Here is a 27,860-nt window from a genome sequence, read left to right as displayed (position 1 = left end):
TATAAAATATACTAGTGAGAAAAGTACACGTTATTCGAGTGTGCAATAGCTTTACTTTATATTTACGTGCTAAGTGAGTCTAGACTGTTTTCGTAGCTGTCCAGCACTTTTTTTTTTTTTTTTTTTGTTATAAATATCATGAAAATGGCATCGGGAAATTACGCACGTTTTACCCATTGTTTATTTTATAAACAGAAAAAGCTTCATACATTAACACTTCATGTCACATGACCCAACAACGATGCAACCTTCTTTACTGCGGTCATGTTGCCCCGAAATAGAACAGTACTCGTAAGCCTAATGACTTATATAGTGAACTGGAAGTAATCGGTTCCGCACTATTAACAGCGCCACATAGACTTTATTCCCATTTTTATTCCTGTAGTTTTGTCTCCTTCTACTCCATGATCTTAGCTCTAATCATTTAGCCTTCAACGCTATTCTTCAAGTTCTTTCTTAACAAGGCTTCGAAGTTTGTCCAATATTGTTACCGATAATAATAAGCCCTACTCTGTTCTATTCTATTCTATTCTCTCCATCTATCTTTTATCACTTCTCGGCAGACTCGTCTTCTAAACTTTTTAACCATCCCCTGGCCTCTCACCACCAATGTCCTATTTATTTTCCAATCAAAATTCAGTTTTTTTTCTCTTCTTACTCAAGATTGGTACGAAGCTGTCTGAAGAAGCCGTACTTAGATTCGATATCAAAGTTCAGCGACGTCTCTCTTTCTATGGGGCGTAAAAACGAACATTTTCATGTTTGAAGGGAGGTTTGAAAATCACATTATTTCATTCATACGGTGGATGTAATCGATTAGTTTCTTTTTTAAACACCCACTCGTGCAAATTCTTAGATACGTATAAGAAACACTTCAAGGTACCGAATTACAATGATCCTTCCAAATTTTGTTTTCTTACTCTTCTTCTCTTTTATACCTCAAAAAATAATTTATTATCGTGACACTGCTTGTATGGATTTGGTTACAGATAAACGATCATTGGACATAATCAATCGAAATAACAATCATCAGTTCAGATCCCGTTAGCCGAGTTTCCAGCCTTTCTACTTCCCTGCTCTCAAGTAACAGGCAAATTTCAAATACGACGAATGGCAAGGATCGTCAGTCACTGGAAGCAGAATTCAGAAATTAAAATTCACTAATATACGCTGCTACCAAATAGGAGAATCTTAAAAACTATCCACCTTATTTTCACACGAGGAGCGTCGACTACTATATTTTCCAACCTTATGGTCAGCCACTAATCTCATCACTCGTGTCACTCAAGAATGAGTATCGTTCCACGAAAATTTACCATCAGTCGGTGCGTCAGAATTGATCGCCAGCTGATTTTAAACCGATCTAACGGTGTTGATCACGGATTCAGGTAATTAACTTACCTATGCTGTCGCATATTTCGTAACCTTTGTCCTTATTCTCATCCACGAGCTGCAAGGTCTTGTAAAACATGGTATCGTACCTTTCCAACACTTTATCACGTACCTGTCGAAGAAAGATGTAAAAATTAGACCGATTTCCCATCATCATTCCACTTCTCTCCGCTTCTTTTCAAGTTCGAAACGAATGTTTGATCCATGCCCCGCATACCGACAACCTCACAATGCCATCTTACTCACGTTTCCAAGATACTCCTCCATACACTGAACGTAGCACTTCATTTCCTGCGGAGCATCGTCGTCCAATTTCTCGCCGAGAACCGCAACTTGCTCAAATGTGACTCCAGTTGTCGCTCGGCATATATCCTTGTAATCGTCGATGGTCGGCTTCTTGTACGGGGGTTCCTTATCGGTTGATACTTCGTCGTCATTGCTTTCCTCATTATCAGATGCAGCAGAATCCGGTGCTTCTTGAGTCTTCACTTCTGTTCCAATCGGATTCTTATTCATCTGCTCCGCCTCCTTTTCCACTTGGACGCTTTCGTCCTGCAGAACAGGACCTTCTGGAGAGGACTTTTCCACCTTCTTCGACGCATCCACCTCCCCAGAATAACATCCTGACTCCGTTGGGGCTGCCTGTGGATCGAAGAACAACAATTGTTGTACTGTCACGGATTACAATGACGGAATGAACATCCGACGCAGTGCCGGAGTGAATGAAATAAATTCCAGAAAAGACTTTTAGGTACACGTAAATATAAAACTACAGATATTGTTTAGTCATCAGCAATAGTCGATATGAGTATTTGACTGGATTGTTTCGCCACGTGAATTTGAGTCGGTTTCTCATTACCAAATACTGTGGATACAAACGATAACTTACCAACGATACTGCCAAAACGGTGACGAAAATAGCAATGACTCTCATGTTTGAGCAGGAGCAGGAGGAATATTCGCAAATTTTGGGGCGCGGCTATGAGACGATCCAAGAGGTGTGGTAGATGGCTTTGGATCTGTCGACAAGATTCTAGCAACACCGTTACAAATTTTCATGCATTTATACCGCGGACGACGTCCTCTTCCCTCCACGATCCCCTGCATGTCAGCAAACTCGATGCGGAATGGAAACTATGAAAGCCATAAAATAAGTAACTAGAATAAATTTGCAAGAAGACGCGTTAAGCGTACGCGATGGCATTAATACAGGGTGTTTCGTTTTAATCGCCCCATAGGCCGATTTCTCCGAAACTAAGCAAGATACGAAAAAATGTTTCGTACAAGATATTCAAGATTTGAAGGGGCAAAGAACACGAAGGTATCAGATTTTTTTAAAGCGAAGCCGTCAAGATCAGCCGAAGGCCTACTTTTGTTTGTTCTTTTTTTCAACAAAATCGTGTATTTTTTCTAATTTTGCATTAAAAAATATCTACATATTCCACGGAACCGTGGAGTTGCCGATATCTAGCTTCGTAGCAACTTGAGCGGCTCGTATCTCATTACTAGTCTAGTTTAGATGATAAATATATGATAGTCACGTTTGCCATAATTTTGTGCAAAATTTAATGCATGCTTTCAGAGGCCGATGTAAAGAATACACTGTTCCAATTTAAAATACAAAGTTGAGGTTCAATACCTTAAAGTTCTTTCTCTCTTCAAATCTCGAATATTATTTGTACGAAATATTTTTTTCGTATCTTGATTAGTTTCGGAGTATCGGCCTATAGGGCGTTTAAAACGAAACACCCTGTATACGCCATGGCAACGATGATCCACGGGAGTTTCTTGAGTATAACAGCACGAACCGAGTTGAGAGGTTTTAAAATCCAGAACCCGTATCACGTGAAACGGTTCAATCGCCTGATGACCAACAGCCTCGGACCAACGAGAGAGCGCGACTGCTAAATATGCTACTTTTTATTCATACCGACTTCACAGTTCACTACTCTAAACCGACAACGGTCAACGTACCCAGCTGTTTAACGACATATCGCAACGGGTTTCGCCGATCGTCGGTCTTCTCTCATTTTTTATTTTCCAATCGCGATTGTACCTTCTTTCTCTGTTCTTCGTCCTTCCCGTTGCAAAAATAATAACTACGGTGCACGTTCGTTGACGCTGCATGTTTTTGCGACGAATAGTCGCGATTTTTGTCACTTTTGAACAGAATTTTTTACGACCATGCAGGTTTTGCTACAGAAACGATACAAAATTCCCACATCACATCATTCTTGACATTCTGATAATCGTTAATAGACATTGTTGATGCATTTAAAACCGAGTCAACGCGTGGATGTAAATTATCGTTTCAATTTAGACACGAAAACTCGTATTGACAATTTTCCAAGTAACTGACGAAGATTAGAGGTGATAAAATTGATTACTTTCAAGATCCTGACAGTTATTGCTAATTAATGATCAATTTTTACGTGTTAATTGCAATCATACAGTGCTTGTAAAATTTCCGAATAACAATTTCAGCGGCATATGTACCTGGTGATTATTCAGTTGTATTAGACTAGCTCTAAACTGCGACTTAAATTCTTTGTTTCATCTTGAATGTTCGATTTGTGAATTTTTAGGATACAATGAGATACACATGCCTGCTGCCAATTTTTGCCAATTCATGTTGAGCTGGTTAACCTTGGCGTAATTAGGAACAGCTTCACGTTATTACATTCCATATTATATTTTACGTCTAATGGCTTGACGAGATAATAATTCCGACAGCAAGTTAATTGGCTTTGAGTTCCGAAGCGATCTTTTTTACCAAACGGCAAATTGGCGAACATGGGTTACGCCGAATACGATACGCTTATACGAGAGCTCTTAAAATTCGCATGATGTTCGTGGGGATTAATAGAAGCTACGTTATTAACTAAACTGCACAGAATTCGAACGAGCACCAATCGGTTAATCGAATAATTGGTCATGCTTTGCAACGTGATAACACTAATTGTAAAAAGAATCTCACGTTACGTCCATAATTTTCAAAACTATAACGAATCAATATTAAAAATTTTCCACAATTCAAACGTGCTTAGCTGTAAATTTTTTCCCCATCCTCGTTTCACATCGCAACTCGAATTATGGTTGCTAATTAATTCCTGACACAAAAGTGACAGACCATAATAACAGGATGCTCACCGAATACGATAGTTCTATACCTGCAAGTTTTTACTGCGCCGACTATTCATTGGCATTCATTTATAGTTATCCTATACGTAACTATAGGTTCTATTATCCATCGTACGGAATCACACACAACCACATGACGTTGGTGCAAACTATCAAATCCTCAATACGCGGTTGAACTTTGTATTACACACACACACACATATAGAATAGTGTGTATATAATACAAAGTATATGTATATGTGTGTACATATTTCTTTTGATATAAATATTAAATTAAAATACTGTAGTTCCGAACAAAATAATGCTAATGAATGAATCAGGGTCGTTATAAAAAATAGACAATGGCCGTTTCGAACGGTATATTTATTGCATAATAAGAAATTCGCCTCACTAGTTTCCGTGTTCAAGAGCTGGTTGAGTACATGTGATAATATCGATCACAGAACGAAACTGCTTTACGTGAAGTCAGTACTAAAAAAAGTTTGTGCGACGCGTCTACAAATTTACAAACAAACATAAACTTCCAGGAAATCGAAATAATTCTTCTCAAAACTTAATCGTAACAATAGCTACAGTTAATACTGGTTCACGTTATTTTATCACCATAGCCACATATTGACCTTATCTCTAAACCCATTCGGGCGTTGATCTATTTGATGAAAAACAACTTATCCGCTACTAATAATATTATGATAATAAACCTTGGGGATTAGTCGGGGAAATCCGGTTGGATTTGATTCGCATTCATTATTGCGGCATCGCTGGATGTGGGCCATGGCGATGAGAGAACTTGAAGTCGTTGTCTCTCAAGCACCTGTGGATCATCACGGCGGATTCGCACTCGTTGGCGCCTTCTACGAATGGGAAACACGGTCCGAGTTAGGATGCAAGAACTTCTAGAAATCTTATACCCGGGTAACTTACTTTGCTTTCCGCACATCTCTGCGACCTTTGCCGCCTCTTCCTTCTTCACGAAAGGCGGTGACTTTTCAACGAGGGCCTTCTCGTTCAGCGTGCCATCTTCGTTCATCTGTAAAGAAAATTTTTCGAGGATTAGCTCCAATCAAAATTCAAATTCTAGTCACCCCCAATCCGACACTTACAAATCCAACTTTTTTCCCTACGCAGGCGAAGAAACAGTTTTCCTTTAGCTTGTCCTCCTCACGCTCCATTTTCTCGAGATCCTCTGTCGAAGAAAGTCGATCGTATTATATTCGGAGTAACGAGTATATTTTTCTTACGCAAGGTATTTGGAAATTTTCAGTAACCGCGATTCACCGAATTTCAATCTCACCATCGCTCAGCTTCAGTTTGCTCTTGCAGTCATCGTGGATCTTCTGTAGCTCAGGGTGCATCGGAGGTCGTGGAGCCAATTTCTGAACAACGAGATGAATTTCGGTTAGAGAATTAGGAGAGAATATTATATTTGGAAAGTTTCAAGCTACATCGTGGACGGAATGTTACCTTTACGCAGTTGTGATACAAGGCGGCTGTTTCGCAGTCGCTGCTACCCTCTGAAAAGAGTGAAATGAATTAATAAAAAATCCCTTTCTGTATTCGACGAGTATCGGAACCGAATCGGTATTGGCAAAAGACGGTAAAAACAACGGCGTACTTTGCTCGAAACAGGCCTCAACGATGCTAGTCGCGTTCACCTTGGGAACGTGAGGCGGGAAATCCTTAACAGCCATTTCCTTGTCGATTTTTCCATCGGCGGTTAAAATCCCGAGTTCCTTGTCAACGCAGGCCCTGAAACAGTCCTCCTTCTCGTTCGCACCGTTCTTCCTTTTCTCTTGAAGCTGTTCCCTTGTTACTCCGAGCTTTTCCATGCACACATCGTGCGCAGCTTTTATTTGGGGCGGCAACTCGGGTGGATGAGGCTTCGCCTGCAGCGGAAGGATGTTCGTAATTATAACCCAATTACAACGCCGGCAATTAATGCTGATTACAGCGACGATAGACGCGTGGCAATGATTTATTCGCACAGTTATTACTTGGAGATCAAGGACGCCGGTTACAAAGATATCTCATGGTTTTCCTTCCGCGATAGATTCGTTTCGAAAGCTCAAAGTGTGAAATTAGCGCCATTTAGACGAGCCGTGAACAACAAAATTTAGATATTTTCACAACTCGATCAAGCGATTATACTTGGTGGACGAAATTAACAAATTTCGGGACAAACTTACGGCGACGAGAATTGCAGGCGCGAAAAACAGCGTCGCGAATACGAGGACCGTCTTCATGATCGGCGGGGGTCGTTCCAATGGCGTAATGTGAAAGAGTAGGTTACACGACAGCAACGTGTCGTTCGAGTACTCGTCAAGTTGTGACGAACCTGCGGTACACATCGCCGCCTTTTATACACCCGAGTATGCAACCTGCGGTAACGAGCACGCAAAAATGGTCTCCGGATGTGCGAATGTAACAATGAAAAAGTGGTTCAGCCGGAGGCTAGGAGAGAAGGGTAAAAACTCGGTAACGCTAAGGGCGATCAAGAGGAGGGGGAGAGGACGGGAGGGGGATTTTTCTTCACCCGACTCCAACCACGCTTCCTGCCAAATTTTCGCGCCTTGGATGTCTTCGCAAAAATGCAAGGACGAATCCGGTGAAGCCCCGATTCCATCTCTCTCGGAATATAACGCTCGCATGTAATGTCACCTGATATAATGCTTAAAGCTAAAAATGCACGCGATGCTAAATCGGAACTTGTCAAACCTATCGTTGCATGAATCGTGCGGTCGATTCAGCGACATGCTTTACGTTCGTAATTTGTCACGTCCTTGTTACAAATCTATCCGCGGTAAAGCGTGAATGAATAACAAACAAACGCTTTGTCAAAGAGATCAAAACTCCTACGTAATTTTGAACCTGTGATTACCTCTTGCAGCGGAGATCGTGTCTTGTTGGGTTAAAACTTACCGCGTCTGTCCGGAAAATTCTGACTTTTCAAAACTTGAAAACCAAAATCAGCCGAACAGTCACCTGACTCAGTTTTTGTTTTCAATTACTACGATCTGTACAACTGTACAAGTCTCTGTTTTGACAAACGACAAAAAGACAAACACGGCGAGCAAAATCAAGGCCGGGTTTACAATTATGTAAAGAAACTACTTGCATGATTTGCCGTCGTAGTTATCCGCCTGATATAAAAGCGTAACAATTGTTCTACGAAAAGGTTGCCTTGGGTCTGTGGAAGAAACCCGAAAGTTCAGTCGAAAAGTATCCGATTCACGATGGTAATTGTTTACCACTCAAGGGCGAGGCTAATGAAGCATCAAATTATCGCTATTATTCCGCATAAGCTGGAAGGAGAATTGAAACGGGTACCGGTAATTTCCGTTTGTTTCAACTATCGGCCCATCTCGAACTTTGTAAACTTGGCGCAGTCAGCCACCGCAGATCCTACACTCCAATGCCATTATCCCTACCGTTGCTTATCGTGACTGTTGCACGTTCCGTGGTTTTTCATTACGTAAATTATGCACCAAGTGGGAAAGAAAATGTGTCAGCATTGTTGCAGACCTGCGGATATTGTCTCACGATTAAAAGAAAACGTGCGTCATCGCGGGTCATTGGTACGTATCGTAACCGCTTTGGTCTGTAAAATACAATTATTAATCATAACGACGAAGTTTCTGTCCTTGAAATCGTGGTCGAAAAAAGAACAAACGAACGGTGAACCATGTAATTATATATATATATGTATATATATTTTGATCATTGAGAGACGTACAGAAATCGACGAGTATAAGCACTAGTTAGACATCATCAATCTTCATTCTATCCCAGGTCTAGTTTTTATCCTTTCCTTTTTTGTTAGAAAAATTATTACAGCCTTGGGTGATTTTAACACTGACGTCAAACGGTTCCACTAAATAACGGAGGGATTTAAAATTTCCATGGAAATGGTAAAAGTCTGCCTTTTCTGACATTGAATAAACAACACCGATCAAGCACATGAAAGAATTTTGGGAAATTTGGCAAGTGCAAACAAGAAGCTAGTACAAGCAAATACCACGTTATATTCAACCCAGTTCGTTTTACGAATATCAATTCACCGAGAGCCTGCAGCAATATTTTCAAGTGGGTATAAATATAAGACCCGTCGTATAAAAACTCGGGCTCTTCCAAGATTCGGGATGAATTTTCAATCGCGTTGTGTATGCGAGTAGCAATTATCTCAGGTTCGCTAATCGCTGCAATCTCGAGTCGAGTGAATCCAACTCGTGTAACCGATTAATTTTAAAGACACCAAGCTCTAATCTCTTGGCTTTCATCTGTGATACATATCGATCCTAATTTTCGCACACATGCAACCAAGCGAAGTATAAATACCAGAGATTAACGGCTGATATTCTCCCCGGTTTCTGAACCCGAGATGAACTGGTCGAAATTTTTTCATCCCATCTTGATAGCGTCAGAAAAATCTCAATTAATCAGTCTGTCTTGATTAATAACACGCAAAACAAGCAGACAAAGACCCGCACGCAAATTGTGTGCCAGAAATGCCTCGGAGCTAAGTTAAGCAGAGGCCAATGAACCTTCTAGTCTTCGACTCTTCGGATACATACAGATAACCTTGTTTCCTCCCCTCATCATCAATAATCTGGAAGACTATACGAGGTGGAAGAATAACATCTAGCTGTCAGAATTAGCCAGCTTATTCCTATCCTTCTCCACCTGGCAATTAACGTTCTCATATTTCTGAACGACGGATGTCCCGTGCATTACTCACCCATCATCGTCTCCACGTCGTATTGTTATTTACGTAACCCGTGATCTGACGAGTGGGAAAATTACTATAATTATTCTTATTTTTCTCGTACACATCAAGATATCGCAGAAATTTTCAATCGGTGAAACAACGCTTGGTCGAAACTGTTCTCTTGAAGTTTATCCAAATTAAAATTCTCTGGCACAAATTATAGTTCCAGTCAGCAAACTTGGATATTATTTTTAGAAAAATTTTCCAACAAATTAAATTTTGTTCACTTTTCGCTCTTCCTCCTTTCTTTTTCTTACGCTAATTCTTACTGGCTCTAGTCGAATTTTCTTCGCGGTTCGCTCGGTAACGAATTCTAAAGAGCGCGGCCAGTGAGTGGAGCGAATATTCACCGTGCAAAGGTCACTAGGTCCAAATAACGGTGAATTGCCTCTCGACGAAGCTGTGATAAGGTGATCCCTGATCGAGACCAGCTGCTTGCAGAATCCAGATGTCCATCTTTCAATAGTCGAAACGTCTTGTTTCTACCGTCGCAGTTCTGATGGATGGCAACGCGACGTTGAACATGATTTCCGCGCATGAAGGAGAAGGAAGAAAAGCGATTTATGGACCAACAAGCCTTGCTCAATAACATGTCTATATATTTTAGCATAATAATTTCTACTGCAATATCGGTTTATTGTTAATTACAAATTCATGTAGCCGTTATTTCCGTGACCGAGTCCTTAATTATTGCACCCGTGCCAGCGACATTATTCCTCAGGTACTTTGAACATCTGGGCAGCCTGAAATAACGAGAAAAAAATTCGTTTAGATTTTTACGTATGTCACTGTGAGACTAAGAGGTGAAATTTTCTTCTCGTCTCACCTTGTTGTCCAGTAAGCATTTGAAGATTAGACCGGCCGTGTCGCAATCGTCTTTACCCTCTGAAGCACGAAATTAATTAGTCGTGTTAGTAAAATCATATACCAGAGCAAACTACATGGAACTAAGAAATTATAATAAAACATTTCATGCATAAATGTCACGAGCTTTAGACCCGATTGCATTACGATTAATGACACAATGCGGACGCAATTTAATCACAAGTTCAATGCAACGCTGCTGAGGTTTCGTGCAGAATAAATAACCTGCAGTTTCGTCATTTCTACCGTGTGATTCCACGCGTTGTCCGCAATTCATAATCGATTGAATAATCATATCGTATCAGCTCAGAGTTATGAAATGGAAAAATAGCAGTGGGAAATTCTTGGAGTTTACGGAAGAGTTTTTTCACCGATTGCAGATCGGATATTCCAATTTGAAAAAAATTGATTTTCACGCGATATTCTAAATGCATGTAACGTGTATAATTATCGAAAGATTGAAATTACTGTGCTCGGCACATGTCTCGATCAATTTTATCGCCTCGTCTCGTGGCGCATCTTCTGGTATCATATCGATAGCCACTTCCTTATGAACGGTTCCTTCCTCGTCAAGCTGGGAATAAGTAAATAAAATTTGTTCAGAACGAAGTCATGTAATATATTATGAAATTCTTTTGAGAAATATGACGATCTATCAGTTAGAAATAGATCGATTTTAAAAGAAACGTCGATTCTTCTTTTAAGTTTTAACAATAAATGTGCAAGTGTGACATTTTCAAGCCATCTCACCACGTTCACGCCTTTGAGGATGCAAGCGCCGAAACAGTTCATTTTCTCGTCAGCGGCTGCTTCCCCATTTTTAACGCTTTCCAAATCAGCCAGATCTATGCCCGAATCTTCGGCGCATTTCTTCAAAGTTTCTTTGAAATGTTCTTCCAGCTCCGGATTACCCTTGGTTTTTGATCAAACTTATATTATTGAAAGAAAAGAAACGGAACAACCGAAAAGCAAATATTTGCGTACATGCTGTATTGCCGCTTTTCTTGGAATTCAAAATGACGTCACGGTTCAATGATATTTTCCTGGATTTTCTCTGCTGAGATAATTCGTAAAATGCTGACAAGATTTTGTGTAAATAGAGTTCGGGTAATTTTCTACTGCAATCCATTCGATTCAATGTTTGCTTTTCTACTGATTTCAAACATCATGTTTAACAGATTGACGAGAATCCTGTTTTGTTGAAATTCGAATTTCCTATGTTGACTTTGAGCGTACGTTGAATTAACAAGTGTGATTGCAATTATTGAAGCTACCGGCTGATGGAGCTTTGCGAAATTACGTCGGTATAAAATTTATCGAGCACATTGTACTCCAAAAATATTAATGAATAATTTTCTCTCGGCAAAAAGTCGCGATTCTTCGTAACTAAAAGGCTTAAAATTCTTTACGGTGTAAAATATCATGTGCAAAAAATAAATATTAATTATTTACTCACTGCGAATACTGCCGAAAAGCAGACGACGCCGAAGACAAAGGTTAAAGTGACGAAGAGCTGCATGATTGTTTGCGAAAATTCTTTATTCTTCTGAAGTTTGTTTTGACTTGATTCCATTTATATGCGAAACGAGACAAAATTAATTACTATCCTGAATAAGCGATGCATGGTAGGGGGAAATGAACAATACAATATGGAAGGAGAGGCTATAATTTTCCATCAATCATGGAATCATTATAAACAGAAGTTTGTCTCGTTTGACTGCTGATGATTCGGTAGCTAATTATTATAACATAACAACGCTGCATTTATACCCGAGAAATCCATGACCTGTAATTTAATGAGCTATTTTTACGAGTCTGTAGGACCCAATACTTAGGCCCAAATCGCAGTGCAGAGGAAGCCTCTTAATACGTGAGTAAAAAATTTACAACATGGCGTCAAATTTTTACTGAAACAAAGTTGGTTCTATGAGTTATAAAATGCACGGTCAAACGATCACGGAATATTGGCAGGTACGCGAATAGGCAAATTGCGCGTTCCATTCCTCTAGATTTTATTGCAGATAATTCACATCGCGTGATCATGACTGAGGTGAATAAAAAAATCCAAGTTACGTGAAACAATGAGATTGATCTCACACGTAGCAGTTGCACGAGGTGCTTCCTCGATCTACGGATATTCAGGCTGTGGGTGTAATACGAAGTCCTTCGCACTTGTAATTAGAGAATCGCATCGTAATTGTATCGCATCACCGTGGAAAGAGCCTGTGGCTCATACAATGCACCGGATATTTGGAAATTTATAGATCAGTATAAATAATACGTAACGCATCGCCCTTGACCAGCGAAATTCTAGTTCAAATGTAATATAAATATATTCCAGTACCGATTGAAACGTCCTGCGGGTCAGAATTGCTTTCGCAATTTCGGAAAACTAGATTATACGGAATTCGGATCACGGCTACGGGCCTCAAGGTAGTCGAGATGTTATCTTATGCATAATTCAATTTCTTATCTGCGTCGATGTTTCGTTTTCGGACATGTCGACAGGGGCTTCGAAAACCAAGACGAACGATTTTTTATCATTAATATCCTCGACGGACTGACGAATAAACTTTCACGCCGATAGATTTGATCTTATCCCTCGTAACGTCCCGTGTATAAAGTAACTCTCGGCTACGCCGGTCTTGTTAATTTGTGTTCCACGATATATCGAATTGTTTATTCGAGCAAACAACGCGGATAAATGTGATTTCGAAGCATAACGATTTTATTCATGTATGTACAGCTCTCGGGATCCATTGGTTCATAAATATGCATCGATTCAGGGAACTGTTGAATTGGAGAACGCACTGCGATCGCGTTTTTCGTATCATTATTCACGCCACGCGTATTGCATGAATATATAGCGTCCTGTGTTACCAGAAAAGACGACGAATCTAATCAGCCATCGCTGTTTTACAATGTTATAAATTTTCCGAGACGCGAGCTCGTGTAGCAAATCATTTCTATGACGGATTCTCATATCCGTGGTAGGCGATTCTTGTGATGTTAAGACCTACTTGTGAGTCAAGTTGCACACAATTAAGCGATAATTGTCAATTTAATATTATGAATAATTACACGATAAACATGCAACGAAATACTGACTTGTTGAACACATTTGAATATTGAAAATATTCACGTTAGTCGTCATACTTAGCTGATAGTTTCTTCACAAATTGCCGGAAGCCATCACCACCAGACTGAGCAAATATCATAGGTGAATAACGCAGAATTTGTTGAAAAAAGAAATACGTTACATTACATTACATTAATTCTCGACGAATACCAGCTGTTATAAAATATCGTTATAACTTTTTTTCTGCGAAGCTACCTAAGTCGCAATCGTCACTAATTATAGATGTGATAAAATCAACGAGCTGCGATGTCGATTATGCTGCACAAACTTGCGCAAAAATAAGCAACCTAACTATTAAAGAAATAACGATGCTGTGTATAGTTGTAATTGTGGTTCTCACATTTCTTACATATTTTTTTTATTCCTTCTCGTCGTTATGTACGGAATATTATTACTAAGTCGGGATGTTCCGTTCCTGTACGAAACGCACCCAAATATCGTCAACAATTAATTTTATTCAGCGATTCCTTTCAGTTGTTGATTCCTTTCAGCACCGCTTGGCCTCATCGCGTATGCCATTCTCGATTTGTCGAAGCATGCGCGTAGTTATGTACAGAAATTGTCTTCTTCGAAATCATAAAACCGGCATTGCACTCAACTTCGTGTTAACTCTGTATCGAACACAAAAATAATATTATTCCAATGAAATTTATATAAAAAATAATTTTTTTTTCGTAGGTAATTTTTTGGATTTCGAAAATGAGAAATTGTGAAAGTTGCCTCGTCAGAACTACGGTGCATTCTCGTAATTTGCATATTGTGCAGTTGCCATGCAGAATCGAGTTTCAGAATTTTGGAAATTAAAGGGTTCGGAGTCGAAACCGATTCTCCGTTTAAAAACAACTTCTCATCGGTTAGTATCAATGTTTGAAACATCTATTGTCCAATCGAATTCGTTTCTACGAAAGAAGGAATCCCAGGGTCGTCAGCTTAATTTTTTTATTCGGCCCTTAGAGACGTGGCTTCATCGATATACTAAATACCGTGTAACTGCAGCAGGTCCAGGTTAACAGCACACCTCGTTAGCCTCGAATCCGACAGTATACGGTGGGATGGGTTATCCTTTTTCCTCGTGAGTTTTGAATAACGAATTCGAAATGAACCGCACTCACGGGTATATAAGAGGGGACCGAGAAATCGATGGAAGATCAGTTACAATTCGCATCATCACGATCGATCGCACGACAGTAAGTCTCTCCTGAAAGTGAATATAAATTTAACTTGTTTCCATTAAAAATGAAGGTACTGATCGTCATCTTCGCCCTTTGCGTTGCTGGTTCTTTGGTACGTAATTAGATTACACTGATTAATATTTTTATACTTAACACAACTTCCGACGAGAAAATCATTATCGAAAATGTATTTTCACTCGCTTATTTAGGGAGGACTGACGGATGAACAGAAAGCCAAACTTAAGAGCTACAAGCAAGCCTGTATTGCCGAGTCAGGCGTCGAGCCAAGTAAGAACAGCCTAGAAAATTTCTTATTTATTTTTTTCATTTATTCCTTAATATCGCTGCGCTATTTCGTCTTAGTTGTATACAATTGTAACAAACAATCACATTTTAGGTGTCGTAGAGAATGCGAAACAAGGACAAATAGCAGAGGACGATGATAAGCTCGCATGTTTTGCCGCTTGTTACCTCAGACATATCGGAGTCGTAAGCATTTCGATCACAATTATCCTTCACCGTGAGATTGTTGCATATTTTTTTTCGGTACTTTACGGTTCTTTTTCTTGACAGTACGACGCTGAGGGAAATGTGCACGAGGATGTTTTCCGTGCAAAATTACCCGCTGATGTCCCAAAAGCAAAGGCGGACGAAGTGGTCAACAAGTGTAGCGGACTTAGTAAGATTTTCATTACAACACCACGGTGTGATTGATAAATAACGAATTCGTAAGAATTGCAAACTAACTGTCGCTGCGTTTCCATTTCAGCTGGAAGTACCTTGTGCCGTACCGGCGCGAAGCTGCTTAAATGCATGATGGAATCGCGAATTCTCGCCGTTTTGTAACAAGCTTTCCGTCTGATTAGGTTTAGGAAAACGAAACCCGTTGCGAGATCGCGTCAGAAAAAAAGATTGTACTTGTATTAAGCGTGAAATGCATGTTTTCGATTACCCAGAACCATAGCAATATTCTGCAAAATCAAAGATTTTATCCTAGCGGTATTACATTTTATGTCGATTTTATTTTTCTTAATTTTACTTTGATATATCCTAGCCTTGTTTTATCTGAAGATACATGTACAACGCGTGAATGTTAATATGTATGAACTTTCGAAGCTGGGATGAATAAACGAATCCCAATCAATAAATGTCAACTTCACACGCTCCTCTTTGCTGTTATATTTTAATCCAGTAACAAATAAATTTATTTAATGAAGGATTTGTTAAAATTTAATCCAAGATTTTAATACGCACGATAATTACAGGCGATGAGTCTTCAGTATGAGATAATTAAGAATCGTACGTGTGTAATTGTTACGTGAAACCAAAAATGTTTCTCTGCTGCTTTTTAATAAAATTCTGCACACCTGTAATCATAAACAAAATCTGAAGATAGTCAATTAGAATTCATACCTGTCATCTTCTTGTTCATCATTCAAATGACTGAGGCATAGCAACGCAAAATAATGGCGATACGTTGCATGTGAAACTTAATTCTAGCGTTTTTCAAAATTCATAAACATTTTGGCCAAAATTGAAAGTGTCTATTTAAACAAAGTTGAGCTTCAGAGTGCCAGCTTTTTCTTTCGGGCTTTTCATTGGCAATAACGAGATCAAAATCTATAATCGTCTCAAGTAGTTCGCTTAACTAAAGGCAATGTAAGGCCGTGTTGCCTCTGCCTGTAAGTTAGGTAGTAAATAATCAGGCGATAGCTAAGATAATTGCGATTCGTACAGAATTCGTACCACTGTAATAAATTTCGTTAAAAAATACACGATAGATGTAAATTAGAACAATTAATATATCAACACAACTATGAAAAATATTATTTAACTCAATCAAAATGCAATGTGAATTGATCTTTTCTCTTATTCACATTATTTTTGGCCCATGTACGTTTCAAACGTAAAAGGAATGTCGATACATACGTTTGAATTCTATCCTTTTATTTTCACACTTTGACCGATTTAGTAGCGTTACCTTGTGCTGAATTTGTGAACTATCGGATCAGCCTCTACGTCCCGTTGGAACTTCTGCCAAATTTAGTTTTAAAACCAACATGGCCTCGAAGGAGACAAATCTGCCTGCTCTGTACGCAGAATTAAATAAATTAGGACAGAATGGGGAGTACGAAAGGGCGCTGAAGACAGCGAATAGAAGTAAGACTGTCGACCGATGATTGTATTGTGAAATTTTGTCAGTAATGTTTGCGGCTGTCAAGGCTCCGTCAGTCTGACACGGGCTTAACCTATAAACGTGCACATCGTTGGATTCGCGGCCCGCTATCATTTGTGAATTGTATTTTATTTTACAGTCCTCGGCATTTCCGCGGACGAGGAAAGAGCTTTCCATTGCAAAATCATCTGTTGCATTCAACTCTCAAAGTTCAATGACGCTTTGCAGTTCATTGTGAAAAACCCAAAACTGTCAGCGTGAGTACCTTGCCAGATGTCAATAGTCTAACCATTCACTTGGGCTCAGGATTTGTGGATGAAGAAATTTAACGCAATTATTTATTATTCGCTTCTCTGTCTCTGATTCGTGCCACGTTTTAGTTACAATCGTAAAGCAATTCATTTTCATCGTTGTAACTTTATATACCAACAACATTTGCAGGAATTTGGAATTTGAAAAAGCATATTGCTTATACCGCTTGAACCAAGTACCTGAAGCATTGAAAGTCGTAGAAGGTGTTCAGAATCCATCCTTGAAAATCAAAGAACTGAAGGCTCAGATTTTGTACCGCCTTGAAAAGTATGAAGAATGCTTTGCTGTTTATCGAGATATCATTAAAAATTCAAACGACGATTATGAAGATGAGAGAGAAACAAACCTTGCCGCTGTTCTTTCTAATTTAGCTGCTGAAGGATCGGTAAGATTTTATATTTTTTCTGATGGAAAGAGTAACTGTTCATTTTCATATTGTAAGCCTTGCTCAGAATCGATTAAATACCTTTTTGAATTTATGAATGATTTTAAAGCTTAAGTGGCATTGGATCTAAGACAATAAGTAGAGAGATTTTCTCATTAATCATTTGCATCATTTTCTTCAAGGATATAGAAGTCCCTTCACTGAGAGAAAGTACATATGAGTTGACTTACAACGCGGCTCACCGATTGGTGGCTCAAGGCACTAACGGCACTAATAAAGCGGTACTAGTTGAGGCTGAAAAAAAATTGAGAACTGCTGAAAAGATGTGCAGGGAAGCACTGGAAGAAGATGGAGCAACTGAGGAGGACATTGAAGATGAAATTGGCATAATTAAGGTTCAGCTCGGCTATTGTCTTCACCTACAGGGGCGCGAAAAAGAAGCCCAAGAGCTGTATTTAGCGGCGCTAAAAGCCAAGCCAGATGACGTCGCCCTAGTCGCTGTCGCAAGTAACAATGTTGTTACTCTGAATAAAGATCAAAACGTGTTTGACAGCAAGAAGAGGATGCGAAACGCAACGCACGAAGGTTTGGAGCACAAGCTGACGTCCAGACAGCGGAAGAGCATTGCCTACAATCAGTGCCTTCTCGCAATGTATACTAATCAAGTACGTGCTTAACTGATAGTGAATTGATTAATCAAGATACATTGACGATGTTTTCTCATTTTAATTTTAAATCCTGTTATTAATCATCGTTTTTACTTGTAAGATCACGTTCGGATACCTCGATTTTCTTATTTCTCATCGTGAGACACGGCATATTTAGGAATGAAAATAAGGACTCCATTTTTTTAGGGAGAACAGTGCCAGCAGCTATGCACAAAATTGGCGCAGCAGCATCCCGATCTTAGCGCAGATTTATCGCTAATCAGAGCTATTCAACTTAGCAAAGAAGGCAAGGCCAAAAACGCAGTCAAATTACTGGACGAACATGCAGTCAACGATAAGCATCTATCAATGAAACTTGCCGCTGTCCAGCTACTCCTTAGTCATGATGAGCGAAAAGAAGCAATAAGAATTTTAGAAAACTTGAACGAGAAGGACAGATCGATGCCTGGAATAGTTAGCGCATTGGTAATGCTTCACCTGGCAGATAACAGTCGGGAAAAGGCATCTGCCGTCCTCAAGGAAGCGGTGAACTGGTATAAGAAAAATAAGGTAAATCAATTTCTGGACTTGTTCGTTGATTCTGAGTTTTCCTGATTGTGTGAGAAATTTGTAAACCCCTGTTCGAAATTTAGGAGAGCACCGCTGACCTGGGTACCTTGTGGCGTCAGGCAGCAGACTTTCATTTGCGAGGAGGAGAAGTTAGCGCAGCAGCTGCAAGCCTAGAGGAATTACTCCAGGCTTCTCCTACCGATACTAGAACTCTTGCCCAGCTAGTGATAGCTTATGCGCAATTTGATCCTATCAGAGCACAGAATTTATCAAAACGATTACCGCCGCTTCACCATCTTGCAGAAACAACTGACGTCGATGCTCTTGAGTCCAGTAATTGGGTCATTGGTACTAAAGTGGTGAAGCGTAAAGTAGAGCAGTCACCTGGGTACGTAAGATTGTTGTATTAGATTTTTATTACGCAGAGAACAAATGTATTAGCGTTATTCGTAATTACAGAACACCTGGAACCGACTTAGCCCAGAAAAAACGAAAACAGCGTAAGCGTAAAGGAAAATTGCCAAAGAATTGTGACCTCAATTCAATGCCGGATCCTGAGAGGTGGCTACCAAGACACGAACGTAGTGGATTTAGAAAGAAGAGAGACAGAAGAAACAGAGACGCTGCTATGAAAGGAACCCAGGGAGCTGCAGCCGGTGCCAGTGACCTTTAGTAAGTCCAAAAACATTTGATGATCTGGATTTAATAACTTATATTGCATCTGTTCCGGACTCGTTTGATTCACCTATAAATAAAGACTGAATTTTTGTTTGATCAAACTTCAAATTATTACAGTGACATAACTAAGATGCCAGCGAATGCAAAGCCATCTCCGAATCCTCGCCAAAGTCCTGCAGTCGAACCCGCCGGCCCGAGACAACAACAGCGTAAAGTGCAGCAGAAGAAAAAGAAGAAAGGTGGCAAGTGGTAATACCTGAATATTGGGTAACATTTGCAATATACACATGTACTATTTGACATACGATGACCGGGTACTAACAACTATTCTCATTTTAAATATTAAAATTTGGGTGTAAAGGTTAATTTCTAGGTAAAAAGGTAAAAAAAAAAAACATATATCATTATGTAAATGTTGTCCCGATAATTAAACCGCTCATTATTAGCAATTTTAACTTTTCAAACTGATTCAATCACCGGCCAAATACTCCCGAAATTATAATAGTGAGTTCGGGTTTAATTTCTTAAATATTCGCCATCCAAGGAGAATGAATTTAAAATGAAAAGAGTTATTTCATCTACTCGAAAAAAAACTACGATATTAACTTCCTTACGCAAACGAGAAAAAAAAACACTATACGCAACCACCTTCAGAGCCATATATCTCCATGTACCCTGCTTAACTCTTTCAGTCACAGGTGAGTCACAGAAACCACCACAGTGGCACCCTTTTTTTCTTTCCTTTTTCATTTCGTCATTTTATTTATATTCTATGCAAAATCGCGAATGTTTTGCATTTACAGGTAAATGAATTGCGTGACTGATAGGGCTGAGCTCGACTCAGGTGAGACGGCTCCTACCCTTGAATTTGTTTACATTCTCGTGATCGGCAGCACGTTATCTATTCCTTCAGTTTTGTTCGTCAGTTCCGTGCGAGAATTCGTCGCGTAAACATCTGAACAGCGATACCTGTATCGAATGTGCGCTCATTTGTTGATTCGACCAATTCAAGTGTACACAAACACGAGTGAACTTCTAAGCTAAATCTGCAGCCTTTACACTTTCAAAACAGAGTTTGTATCGTAGACGGGAGGGGAGACCATAATGAAACTAGTCTTGTTGTGAGTTCATTCAGAAAACTGAACGTATAACCGATAAGTATTGAATTCGAAGCTGATATTAGCGGCAGCCATGCCGATTGTAAGTCGGCGTTTAGATCCGCCGATCAAACCTTTCACTGTAAACATTGTAGTCTACGTGCCTCACTTCAGACCAAACATTTTGATCGGGATTGATTTTTGCTCCATAGGTTCGAAAAACGTTTCGTTTTCGAGAATTCATCGTCGAGTATGCCTTGCTTAATTATCAGATTGATCAATCGGGTCTTACCGAAATGTTACACGGTTTTTGTGTTCGGTCTCTGTAGGAGTAAAGTTCGTCGCGAAGAAAGTGGCTTGAACTTGTGTGATTAAAATGTGCATACGTACTGTGTTGTGTTATACAAAATGGCAAGGCGATCAAACGAGAAATGGGAGTTGAGCAGCGAACGGTAAGAATGCGATTAAATTACATTCAGAGATGATATTGCTAGACATTTAACTGATTGTGAGATTGAAGTCTGTTAACGGCAACGGTATAATGGACATAATATTATGTTTATCGTTTCTCAGTACAGTTGCTTGGATGTGGAATAAATAATACCTTGCAGGGTATCGCATAGTACATAAAATATTTTTATTGGTCATTGGACAGAGTTAAATACATATTGCAGCATAACATAGAATATAGGTAACATGTCTTTTGTGTAATGACTAGGATTTCGTGATACACGCTTTTATTTCAGATCATTAACAATTGTATATAAAAATACAATATGATTATCATTACTATTTCGTTTTTAAAAATTTCTTTTCAAATTTCACAACTAAACTTTGCATGTATATTTCGGGCTGTGTTAATAGTAGGTCATATTATGCATTCGAGATTAGTCTTGAGACGTCAGTTACGTACTATTAGAATAGCGGTAAGACGATTTTAGCCAAATCTTACATAAAGTCTTGACTATTAGTACAGCCCTTAGGTATATATGTACTTCATCGATTGTGCGTAAAGTCTTCAACAATAATACAATATAGAGTATATGTATAGATTTTTGTGGCACAACGTTATAATTTTTATTTTTCATTATATTAACTACTATATCCTACATACAGAACGTTTTTGCACACAAAAGCAACAATAATGCCATGTCGTTACATCACACAACCATTTACCACCTGTTCACGGTGGGTTTATATTTTTATGGTTTCTTCCTTCACTTCATTTCATCAAAAACGCTATTACATACAAAATTCGCGACAATAACAATACATTTTTATTATGCAATACAATTACTCAGCATTCGCGCCACCTCCGCTTAAATAAAAGTTTAAATTATAAGCTTCTTTTTAACCATCGTATAAATATCACTATACGTTTACAACTATACATACGAATACTTTACACATTCAACTAAAAAATTTATAGTTTTCAGATTTTAATACTTTTTTTTTATCGACCTGCAACCTTTCAAATTTTAATATAACGATGTAAAAACTCTAATTTGTAATTATAAGTGATTTTATTGTCTGAAATTGAATCGCGTTTCGTTTAGACATATATATATTATATTTTATTTCGTGTTTCTTTCAACTGTATTTATTCGTAATAGAGACAGTCATTGCAGTACATAACGTACTATTTGAATAAATGTTTTCACAAAACTGTGAAAAGGTATATAAACTGTTATGATTTTCATCATATTAGTTACACTAATATATCATGTTTTATCGTGTTCAGGTTGTCATATACTCAGTATTTTGGCAACGCATTATAATATTTTTATCATTTCTAAAATGATATGCATACAGTTATGAAAAAAAAAGAATATTTGAATCAAATAATTACCTATATTAATCAAACTTAAAACTTAGGAGTTTATCACAATATAAGGACATGAAAGAATCACAATAGCGTTTTCATGCCACACTCATCTATCGGCGTTTTTGTAAATACCAAAATACCCAACACCTATGGCCGACTCAGTTAAACAAATTGTATTATGCTTTCGTTGATACTGAAAATAGATGAGCAAGGCACTAGTATTCATAGGCATCGTTATGAATTTTTGCAATATTATCTTGCTATATAATAAATGCTACTTTTCTGCTACGACTCCTTGCCAAGCATCTGCTCGTTGTTTGTTAGCTAGCCTTCGTCTCTCTGAAAGTGTGAATGTTCTTTGATGAAACAATCCATATGTGATTGAGCATGATACGATGCGAGCATATAATTACATTTCTTTCGTAACATGAAGAGATTTAATAAAACTATACCTTTTGCCTCGCGTAGCACAACCTTCTCTCTCTCACGCTCTTGTCTAGCTGTTGCCAGTCTCACGCCTAGTGCTCCAGTTACTAATCGTCTTGCTAGGGCTGCGCAAGTTTCTGGTCTTGCTCTATAAGGCTGTAAGAATTCGGCACTTCTTCTAGCTTTCGTTTTGCTCAAGGCTGTCGCTTCGCTGAGGGGCCGAGTCTTTACAAACGAATGATCCGATGCCAAGACCTCAGCAGCTAAAGTCAAAATGCCATTCGAATCATGTTAATTGTCAGAAATTCCTCATATTTTATTAATTGATTTGCTAGAAAAACATTTTCAAGTGACAAATGCTTGTTTCTAGTAACAAATATCCAAGTGATTTAAATGTTTGTAATCATGAGAAATAGGATAAAATGATTGCAAAGTCATATGTAATAGCTTGTTATAATTTCTTGTTTCTGTAAATTATTAAGCTGTGTCTGAATTTCAACATAAGATCCTCGAACTGTATTATTGGTGGCATTACTAGTAGTAATTGCCCTTTCACGATGATTATCAGGTTGCTAGTTCACGTGGTATAACTCTTAGGTCTCGAGTTGATGAGTTGATGATTTGAAATTGAAGCGCTTTTTATCCCATTGAGGCACTCAATTAATTTAGATTTTCAATAACGGTTAATTTTAAGATTACTTTTGTACTTGGAAAATTAATTTGTATCCATTTTCATGAATATTGAAGTCAACGGACAAAAGGTAACAATATAAAGGACTTCCTAAAGCAACTCAGGGGGAATAGAGAGTGTAATTCTTCAATTCAAACAAATTACATAACTCGTGAATTAAATTCTTGGCTGAATTCCATGGTGTTGTAACATTGCAGTTCCTACTTTCACTTTGGATCAAAATATCGGCTTATTCGACTCACTCTTATTATACAATCATATGCCTACGTGTGAATTTATTGATTGTAGGCGGATTGCTATTATAGAGAGACGGTCATTAATAATTTACCATCGATTTCATCCATTTGTTCACCATTCAAAGATTTAATCATAAATTTTCTGAGCATCTATTTCATCCATTGGAGAAAGTTGATGTGCTCTTATCTAATCGAGATTCAGTCAAGCTTGGCGGAACATTTGCTTTCCTTGCAATTTAAACTCTGTAGTATCCCGATTACATCTTTGCCGGTTCAAGCGCAATGAGACTAACATTAGTTCTTTATTCATAAATTTTACTTCTTTTATTGCCAAGACCTGATTGAGTGTACTTTCCTCATATTATCTTCAATCGCATGAAGCCAAGCAGGCGTTACACGGCAGTTGCGAGACAGGTTTAAATGATGTTACAGCATGGATCAAGTAACACAACCGATTTGCATACTTAGAGCATTTAGTACTATGCGTATACCTAAACAATTAATATCTCGAGTTTACTCACCTATGAGAGGGCTGCTAAATACACCAAGACAATGCGTGTCATCAACCCATTTTAGTTCGAATCCTCCATTTTTGAAAGGACTAAACACAGCTGCAAGGTCGCTAGTTTTAAAGTCTGATGGGAAATTATATATCTCAACAACATGCGCAAACTCATCATTGGACACTTCCACCGGTGCTTTTGAATACGCCCTATAGTCACTCTTGGGTTTTTCTATCGTAACTTCGCCTACGGTTGTAGTTAACTGTAAAAATAACGATAATTTGAGTAGTAAATAAATATCATTTCATCACTGCTCAAAGGCTAGAAAGTTCAATGCAGTTCTTATTGATTGTGAGTCAGATTACATTTTCTTTAATATTGTGGAATGTAGAGCAAACAATACCTATTAAATAAAAAGGTGACATAAATAAATGCATTTTGCAATAATAGTTAAAAAGCTTACTTCTTCAATCAATGAAGGATCCAAGCAATCTCCATTATCGTCAAAAAGGCTATCCCAATCGCAGTCGTCCCGATTAACTTTGGAGGATGGTAGAGGTGGTGGAGCTGGTTTGCTCTTGGATCTTTCGATTTTTTTTACTTTTTTCTCCTTTGTTGGCAATGATGGAGAAACCGGAATCGCTGGTGGTTCGTTGATAATAGCATCTTGCCCGGCTTTCTCATCGGTGATTAATAATACATCTGACACTATATTTTGCCTAACTATCCTTCTATTTTTATGATTAACAACTTCGTCGCAGTTCAGAAGTTGGTCTTTGGTTTCCTCCTTCTTTCTGTTACGATTTTCAGACATGATTAAATCTGAACTCTCCTCGTTCTTATCGATTTTTGGATATAATTCATCTCGTTTGGTAGACTCGATAATATTTTCACCACCCTCGCCTTTTTCTACACTCATTGGCGATTGTCGAACCTCGCTTATCTCTAATTCACTTGATGCAGCTTCGCAACTACCTAATATCAGTCTGGTCTTGCACTGCTGCAGCTCTTCTTTAAACCGTGCGTCTGTTTGTACTATTCCAGGTTCTCCCATTAAACAGGCATCTCTTGATTCATTGTCTACCCTATTTAATATAGGAGTACATTCTGTCTTCAACATCGGTTTTACATAGCCATCGACACTTTGTTCAGTTACTGCCGCAGATTCACTTGGTAGAAAAACATCAGCTTCGAAGTTCATTAATATTTCATTGACAACTTTGTCGTTATTTCCAATGAAGCTACTACTGCTACTCGTATTCAATACATCGTCTACAATTATATGTTGAGTCTGTGAGGATTCCTGCCTAATCGGTATCTCAAGCGCCCCGGAGAGATTTCTATCTGTTTCTAAAACAGTTACAACATCTGAGACTTCGACTTCACGTTCTCTTTCTTGTGTACCATTATAGGCATCTGACACAGCTCCACTATTATCATTACAAGATCTGAGGCTCGTACGGGTAGGTGAAGACGTTGTGCTACGCCGTTCTCTAGTTGACCGTAGAGCTCTAGAAGTTTCTCGAGACAAGGAGCTTCCCTCGGCTTCGTTACTACGCCGATGTTTAGGAACATAAACGGCACGGTCTGGTCTCTTCTGTCGATTGGCCCTGAAATATTGTTAAGAATATTGTCAAGGAAGTCATTTTCTCAAGTAAGATTAATCAAAGAATGAAGATGGGTTACAATCCAGTAGGATGGCCAAATTCAGTGGTGAATTCACATGCACAAACTTTTGGAAAACCTTATACAGCACATACGTAAGCGAGAAGCTGAACAATAGGTGCAGCTTTGTTAAAACTGACTCACTTAGATGCCTGCGAAGATTCGGAAGCTGGTTGATCCTGCTGAGAATCAGTCTGGACGTCACATCTCGCTTTTCGCGCCGGTGGGGGTCGGTAAATTCCAACGGATGGCACTGATTTCACTAAAACGACACAAAGCAACGCGGCGCAATGAGGAACGCGTTCACATATCGAAACGAAGAACAGTTCAAACAATCAATAATCACGATAATTTAACACACACCTTGTCTTTGACGCGTATTCTCCGGCGATTCTAACGCCGATCTGTGCCCTTCTACTCTCATGGCACAAGCGAAGTCCAATACTTTAAAATCGCACGTTTCGGCTGAGGCACCATTCAACTTCGGATCCCTTTTGACGATATTCAATTTATTACTCGCAGAGTTTATAATCTGTGATCGTTTTTTTCAGTTTGTAACGGAGCTTTGGAGCAAATTTTACAGAGTTTCAATGAAACGACAGAGTCTAGACTCCGGTAGATAGAAATACAAATTTTCTGTCACTCAAAGCTACGTTACGGCTGAAACGATCGTGTCATATCATTGGTCCAGACCGAGACTGTACCTTACGACATCGGTCTTGTAGCACACGACAGTCCTTCGCTGGGCACCCTGGCCGATAGAAAAGGTGTACAATAAATCGTGATATTGATCCTGTACCGATTGGTGTATGATGAACCTCCTGTAGTTGTTTACAGGCGGGAAGACGAGTACTCTGAAAGTGAAAACCCGTCTAATCGCGTCTGAAAGTAAAACCGAACTGGACAAAACGAAGCAAGTCGACGTTGAGTGAACGTGCCAGAAGTCCTTGCTTCCCCGCCACTGGTAGATACTGGCTCAATACGTATAACACGGCTTTACGTAATACACCTGACTTTCTCTTTTGACGGCTTCCTGAACTGCACGCGCCAGTCCGCAAAAATAAATAAGAAATGAATATCAAGCGAATAAATAAAATACCACCGACTCTCGTACGCCTGTCAAAATAACTTTTCTATCGTTTTTAACATTTCAATTCGCGACTCAAATCGCCCACGTAAAACGATCATCCGTTCGTTATCGCTCGGCGATATTTTTGTCGAGCGTACGTAACGAAGCATCGCGGTGATAAACCGTAATTGCGACGATAATCGTCGACGCGTTGAATTCGACGAATCTACCCGCCATATTTTCTAGTAAAACACCCGCGCATTGCGTCGGCTGCGTCGTGAGGGGGGAGAAAAATAGAGGAAAAAAGCTGACACGAGTGCAAACACAAGCGTAGCGGAATTCCGCGCAAAGGTGACCCGTTCTTGATTTACACGTTACGATTGCGGCCTCGAGTATTTTAACATGCGTGCCCTGCCGTTCTTCACGCGTCCGCGCGTTAAAGTTACAGGATCGCGTAACGTTAGTTACGGTTAAGTAATCGGCAATCGCGCGACGGGAATATATATCAACGATCCAGAAATAATGTATGTAATTATGTACGTACCGAACTCCGTTTCTGATTTTCACAAGTCAAAGTATCGCGGTAAGGGAATTGAGACGCGTAAAAGTCTGTCATTGTTTAAGAACGACTACGAATCCACGACGTGTAACGCGGTGTATTTACTTATTTATTTATTTATGCTACCGTCTAGTCCGAAGGCGATATGCACGAATGTATGTTTGTACGTACCTTTTTCGTTCCGTCTTTACGGTAAACTCCTTAATATCCCGCTCCACGTATTCGGAGAACAAACTCTCCTGCAAACTCATCAGTATCTAGGGAAAATCTTCATCCACCTTACCAACGAACGTTACGCTAATTCTTTTCGTTCTCCTCCTCTTTGTCAATAAATACATTTAGGTGGAAATTTTATGCGTTCGGGAATCCGCTACTGATCCTCGGTGTCCCCTCTGTGTATATTTTTACGCCGTTTATTACTGCCCACCACGCAATGACTCGAATCCCCTTCTCTTCTCTCTGTCGCTTCAACGACTCTCTTACTTCCTTTTCTCTATCTCCGATCATTCGCTCGGCGCATGCGCCGTTCGACCTTTTCTTTGTTTTCT

General features: G+C 39.1%; 6 protein-coding genes across 10 annotated transcripts; 2 read left to right on the top strand and 4 right to left on the bottom strand.

Moving 5' to 3' along the window:
- Positions 1-31: 31 nt before the first annotated feature.
- LOC124185241 lies at positions 32-27,775 on the bottom strand. Of its 2 annotated transcripts, XM_046575805.1 has the most exons (10): positions 27,484-27,775; positions 26,389-26,538; positions 26,048-26,175; positions 25,829-25,946; positions 24,483-25,629; positions 24,038-24,281; positions 22,677-22,852; positions 17,959-17,970; positions 13,452-13,454; positions 32-359 (listed from the first exon to the last, which is right to left on the bottom strand). In XM_046575805.1, the coding sequence occupies exons 1-10, from the start codon at positions 27,561-27,563 to the stop codon at positions 342-344; spliced, it is 2,076 nt and encodes a 691-aa protein (XP_046431761.1). In that variant the 5' UTR covers positions 27,564-27,775; the 3' UTR covers positions 32-341. The 2 variants fall into 2 exon arrangements, with proteins under 2 accessions (XP_046431761.1, XP_046431760.1); XM_046575804.1 differs by lacking the exons at positions 32-359; positions 13,452-13,454; positions 17,959-17,970 and adding an exon at positions 20,952-22,502 and having other exon boundaries at positions 22,616-22,852; positions 27,484-27,774.
- Positions 165-2,437, bottom strand: LOC124185245. The gene is made up of 4 exons (XM_046575810.1): positions 2,282-2,437; positions 1,639-2,034; positions 1,402-1,504; positions 165-1,130 (listed from the first exon to the last, which is right to left on the bottom strand). The coding sequence occupies exons 1-4, from the start codon at positions 2,324-2,326 to the stop codon at positions 1,066-1,068; spliced, it is 609 nt and encodes a 202-aa protein (XP_046431766.1). The 5' UTR covers positions 2,327-2,437; the 3' UTR covers positions 165-1,065.
- LOC124185244 lies at positions 4,878-6,896 on the bottom strand. The gene is made up of 7 exons (XM_046575809.1): positions 6,720-6,896; positions 6,149-6,419; positions 5,998-6,047; positions 5,828-5,909; positions 5,637-5,719; positions 5,458-5,563; positions 4,878-5,387 (listed from the first exon to the last, which is right to left on the bottom strand). The coding sequence occupies exons 1-7, from the start codon at positions 6,879-6,881 to the stop codon at positions 5,281-5,283; spliced, it is 861 nt and encodes a 286-aa protein (XP_046431765.1). The 5' UTR covers positions 6,882-6,896; the 3' UTR covers positions 4,878-5,280.
- LOC124185246 (general odorant-binding protein 19d-like) lies at positions 9,877-11,743 on the bottom strand. 2 transcript variants are annotated; one of them, XM_046575811.1, is made up of 5 exons: positions 11,619-11,743; positions 10,874-11,074; positions 10,631-10,736; positions 10,125-10,183; positions 9,877-10,041 (listed from the first exon to the last, which is right to left on the bottom strand). In XM_046575811.1, the coding sequence occupies exons 1-5, from the start codon at positions 11,733-11,735 to the stop codon at positions 10,009-10,011; spliced, it is 516 nt and encodes a 171-aa protein (XP_046431767.1). In that variant the 5' UTR covers positions 11,736-11,743; the 3' UTR covers positions 9,877-10,008. The 2 variants fall into 2 exon arrangements, with proteins under 2 accessions (XP_046431767.1, XP_046431768.1); XM_046575812.1 differs by having other exon boundaries at positions 10,913-11,074.
- LOC124185251 (general odorant-binding protein 83a-like) lies at positions 13,992-15,639 on the top strand. 3 transcript variants are annotated; one of them, XM_046575821.1, is made up of 6 exons: positions 13,992-14,154; positions 14,298-14,488; positions 14,683-14,761; positions 14,871-14,962; positions 15,047-15,152; positions 15,243-15,639. In XM_046575821.1, the coding sequence occupies exons 2-6, from the start codon at positions 14,399-14,401 to the stop codon at positions 15,317-15,319; spliced, it is 444 nt and encodes a 147-aa protein (XP_046431777.1). In that variant the 5' UTR covers positions 13,992-14,154; positions 14,298-14,398; the 3' UTR covers positions 15,320-15,639. The 3 variants fall into 3 exon arrangements, with proteins under 3 accessions (XP_046431777.1, XP_046431776.1, XP_046431778.1); XM_046575820.1 differs by having other exon boundaries at positions 14,256-14,488; XM_046575822.1 differs by lacking the exon at positions 13,992-14,154 and having other exon boundaries at positions 14,428-14,585.
- Positions 16,483-19,701, top strand: LOC124185242 (signal recognition particle subunit SRP72). The gene is made up of 8 exons (XM_046575806.1): positions 16,483-16,633; positions 16,789-16,906; positions 17,091-17,346; positions 17,529-18,011; positions 18,201-18,563; positions 18,647-18,951; positions 19,023-19,235; positions 19,359-19,701. The coding sequence occupies exons 1-8, from the start codon at positions 16,534-16,536 to the stop codon at positions 19,492-19,494; spliced, it is 1,974 nt and encodes a 657-aa protein (XP_046431762.1). The 5' UTR covers positions 16,483-16,533; the 3' UTR covers positions 19,495-19,701.
- Positions 27,776-27,860: the final 85 nt, after the last annotated feature.

The sequence above is a fragment of the Neodiprion fabricii genome, chromosome 6 (genome assembly GCF_021155785.1).
Source record: "Neodiprion fabricii isolate iyNeoFabr1 chromosome 6, iyNeoFabr1.1, whole genome shotgun sequence".
Taxonomy (NCBI): Eukaryota; Metazoa; Arthropoda; class Insecta; order Hymenoptera; family Diprionidae; genus Neodiprion; species Neodiprion fabricii.
The sequence above is the reverse complement of the archived record's forward strand: the minus strand, read 5'-3'. Positions and strand labels throughout refer to the sequence as shown.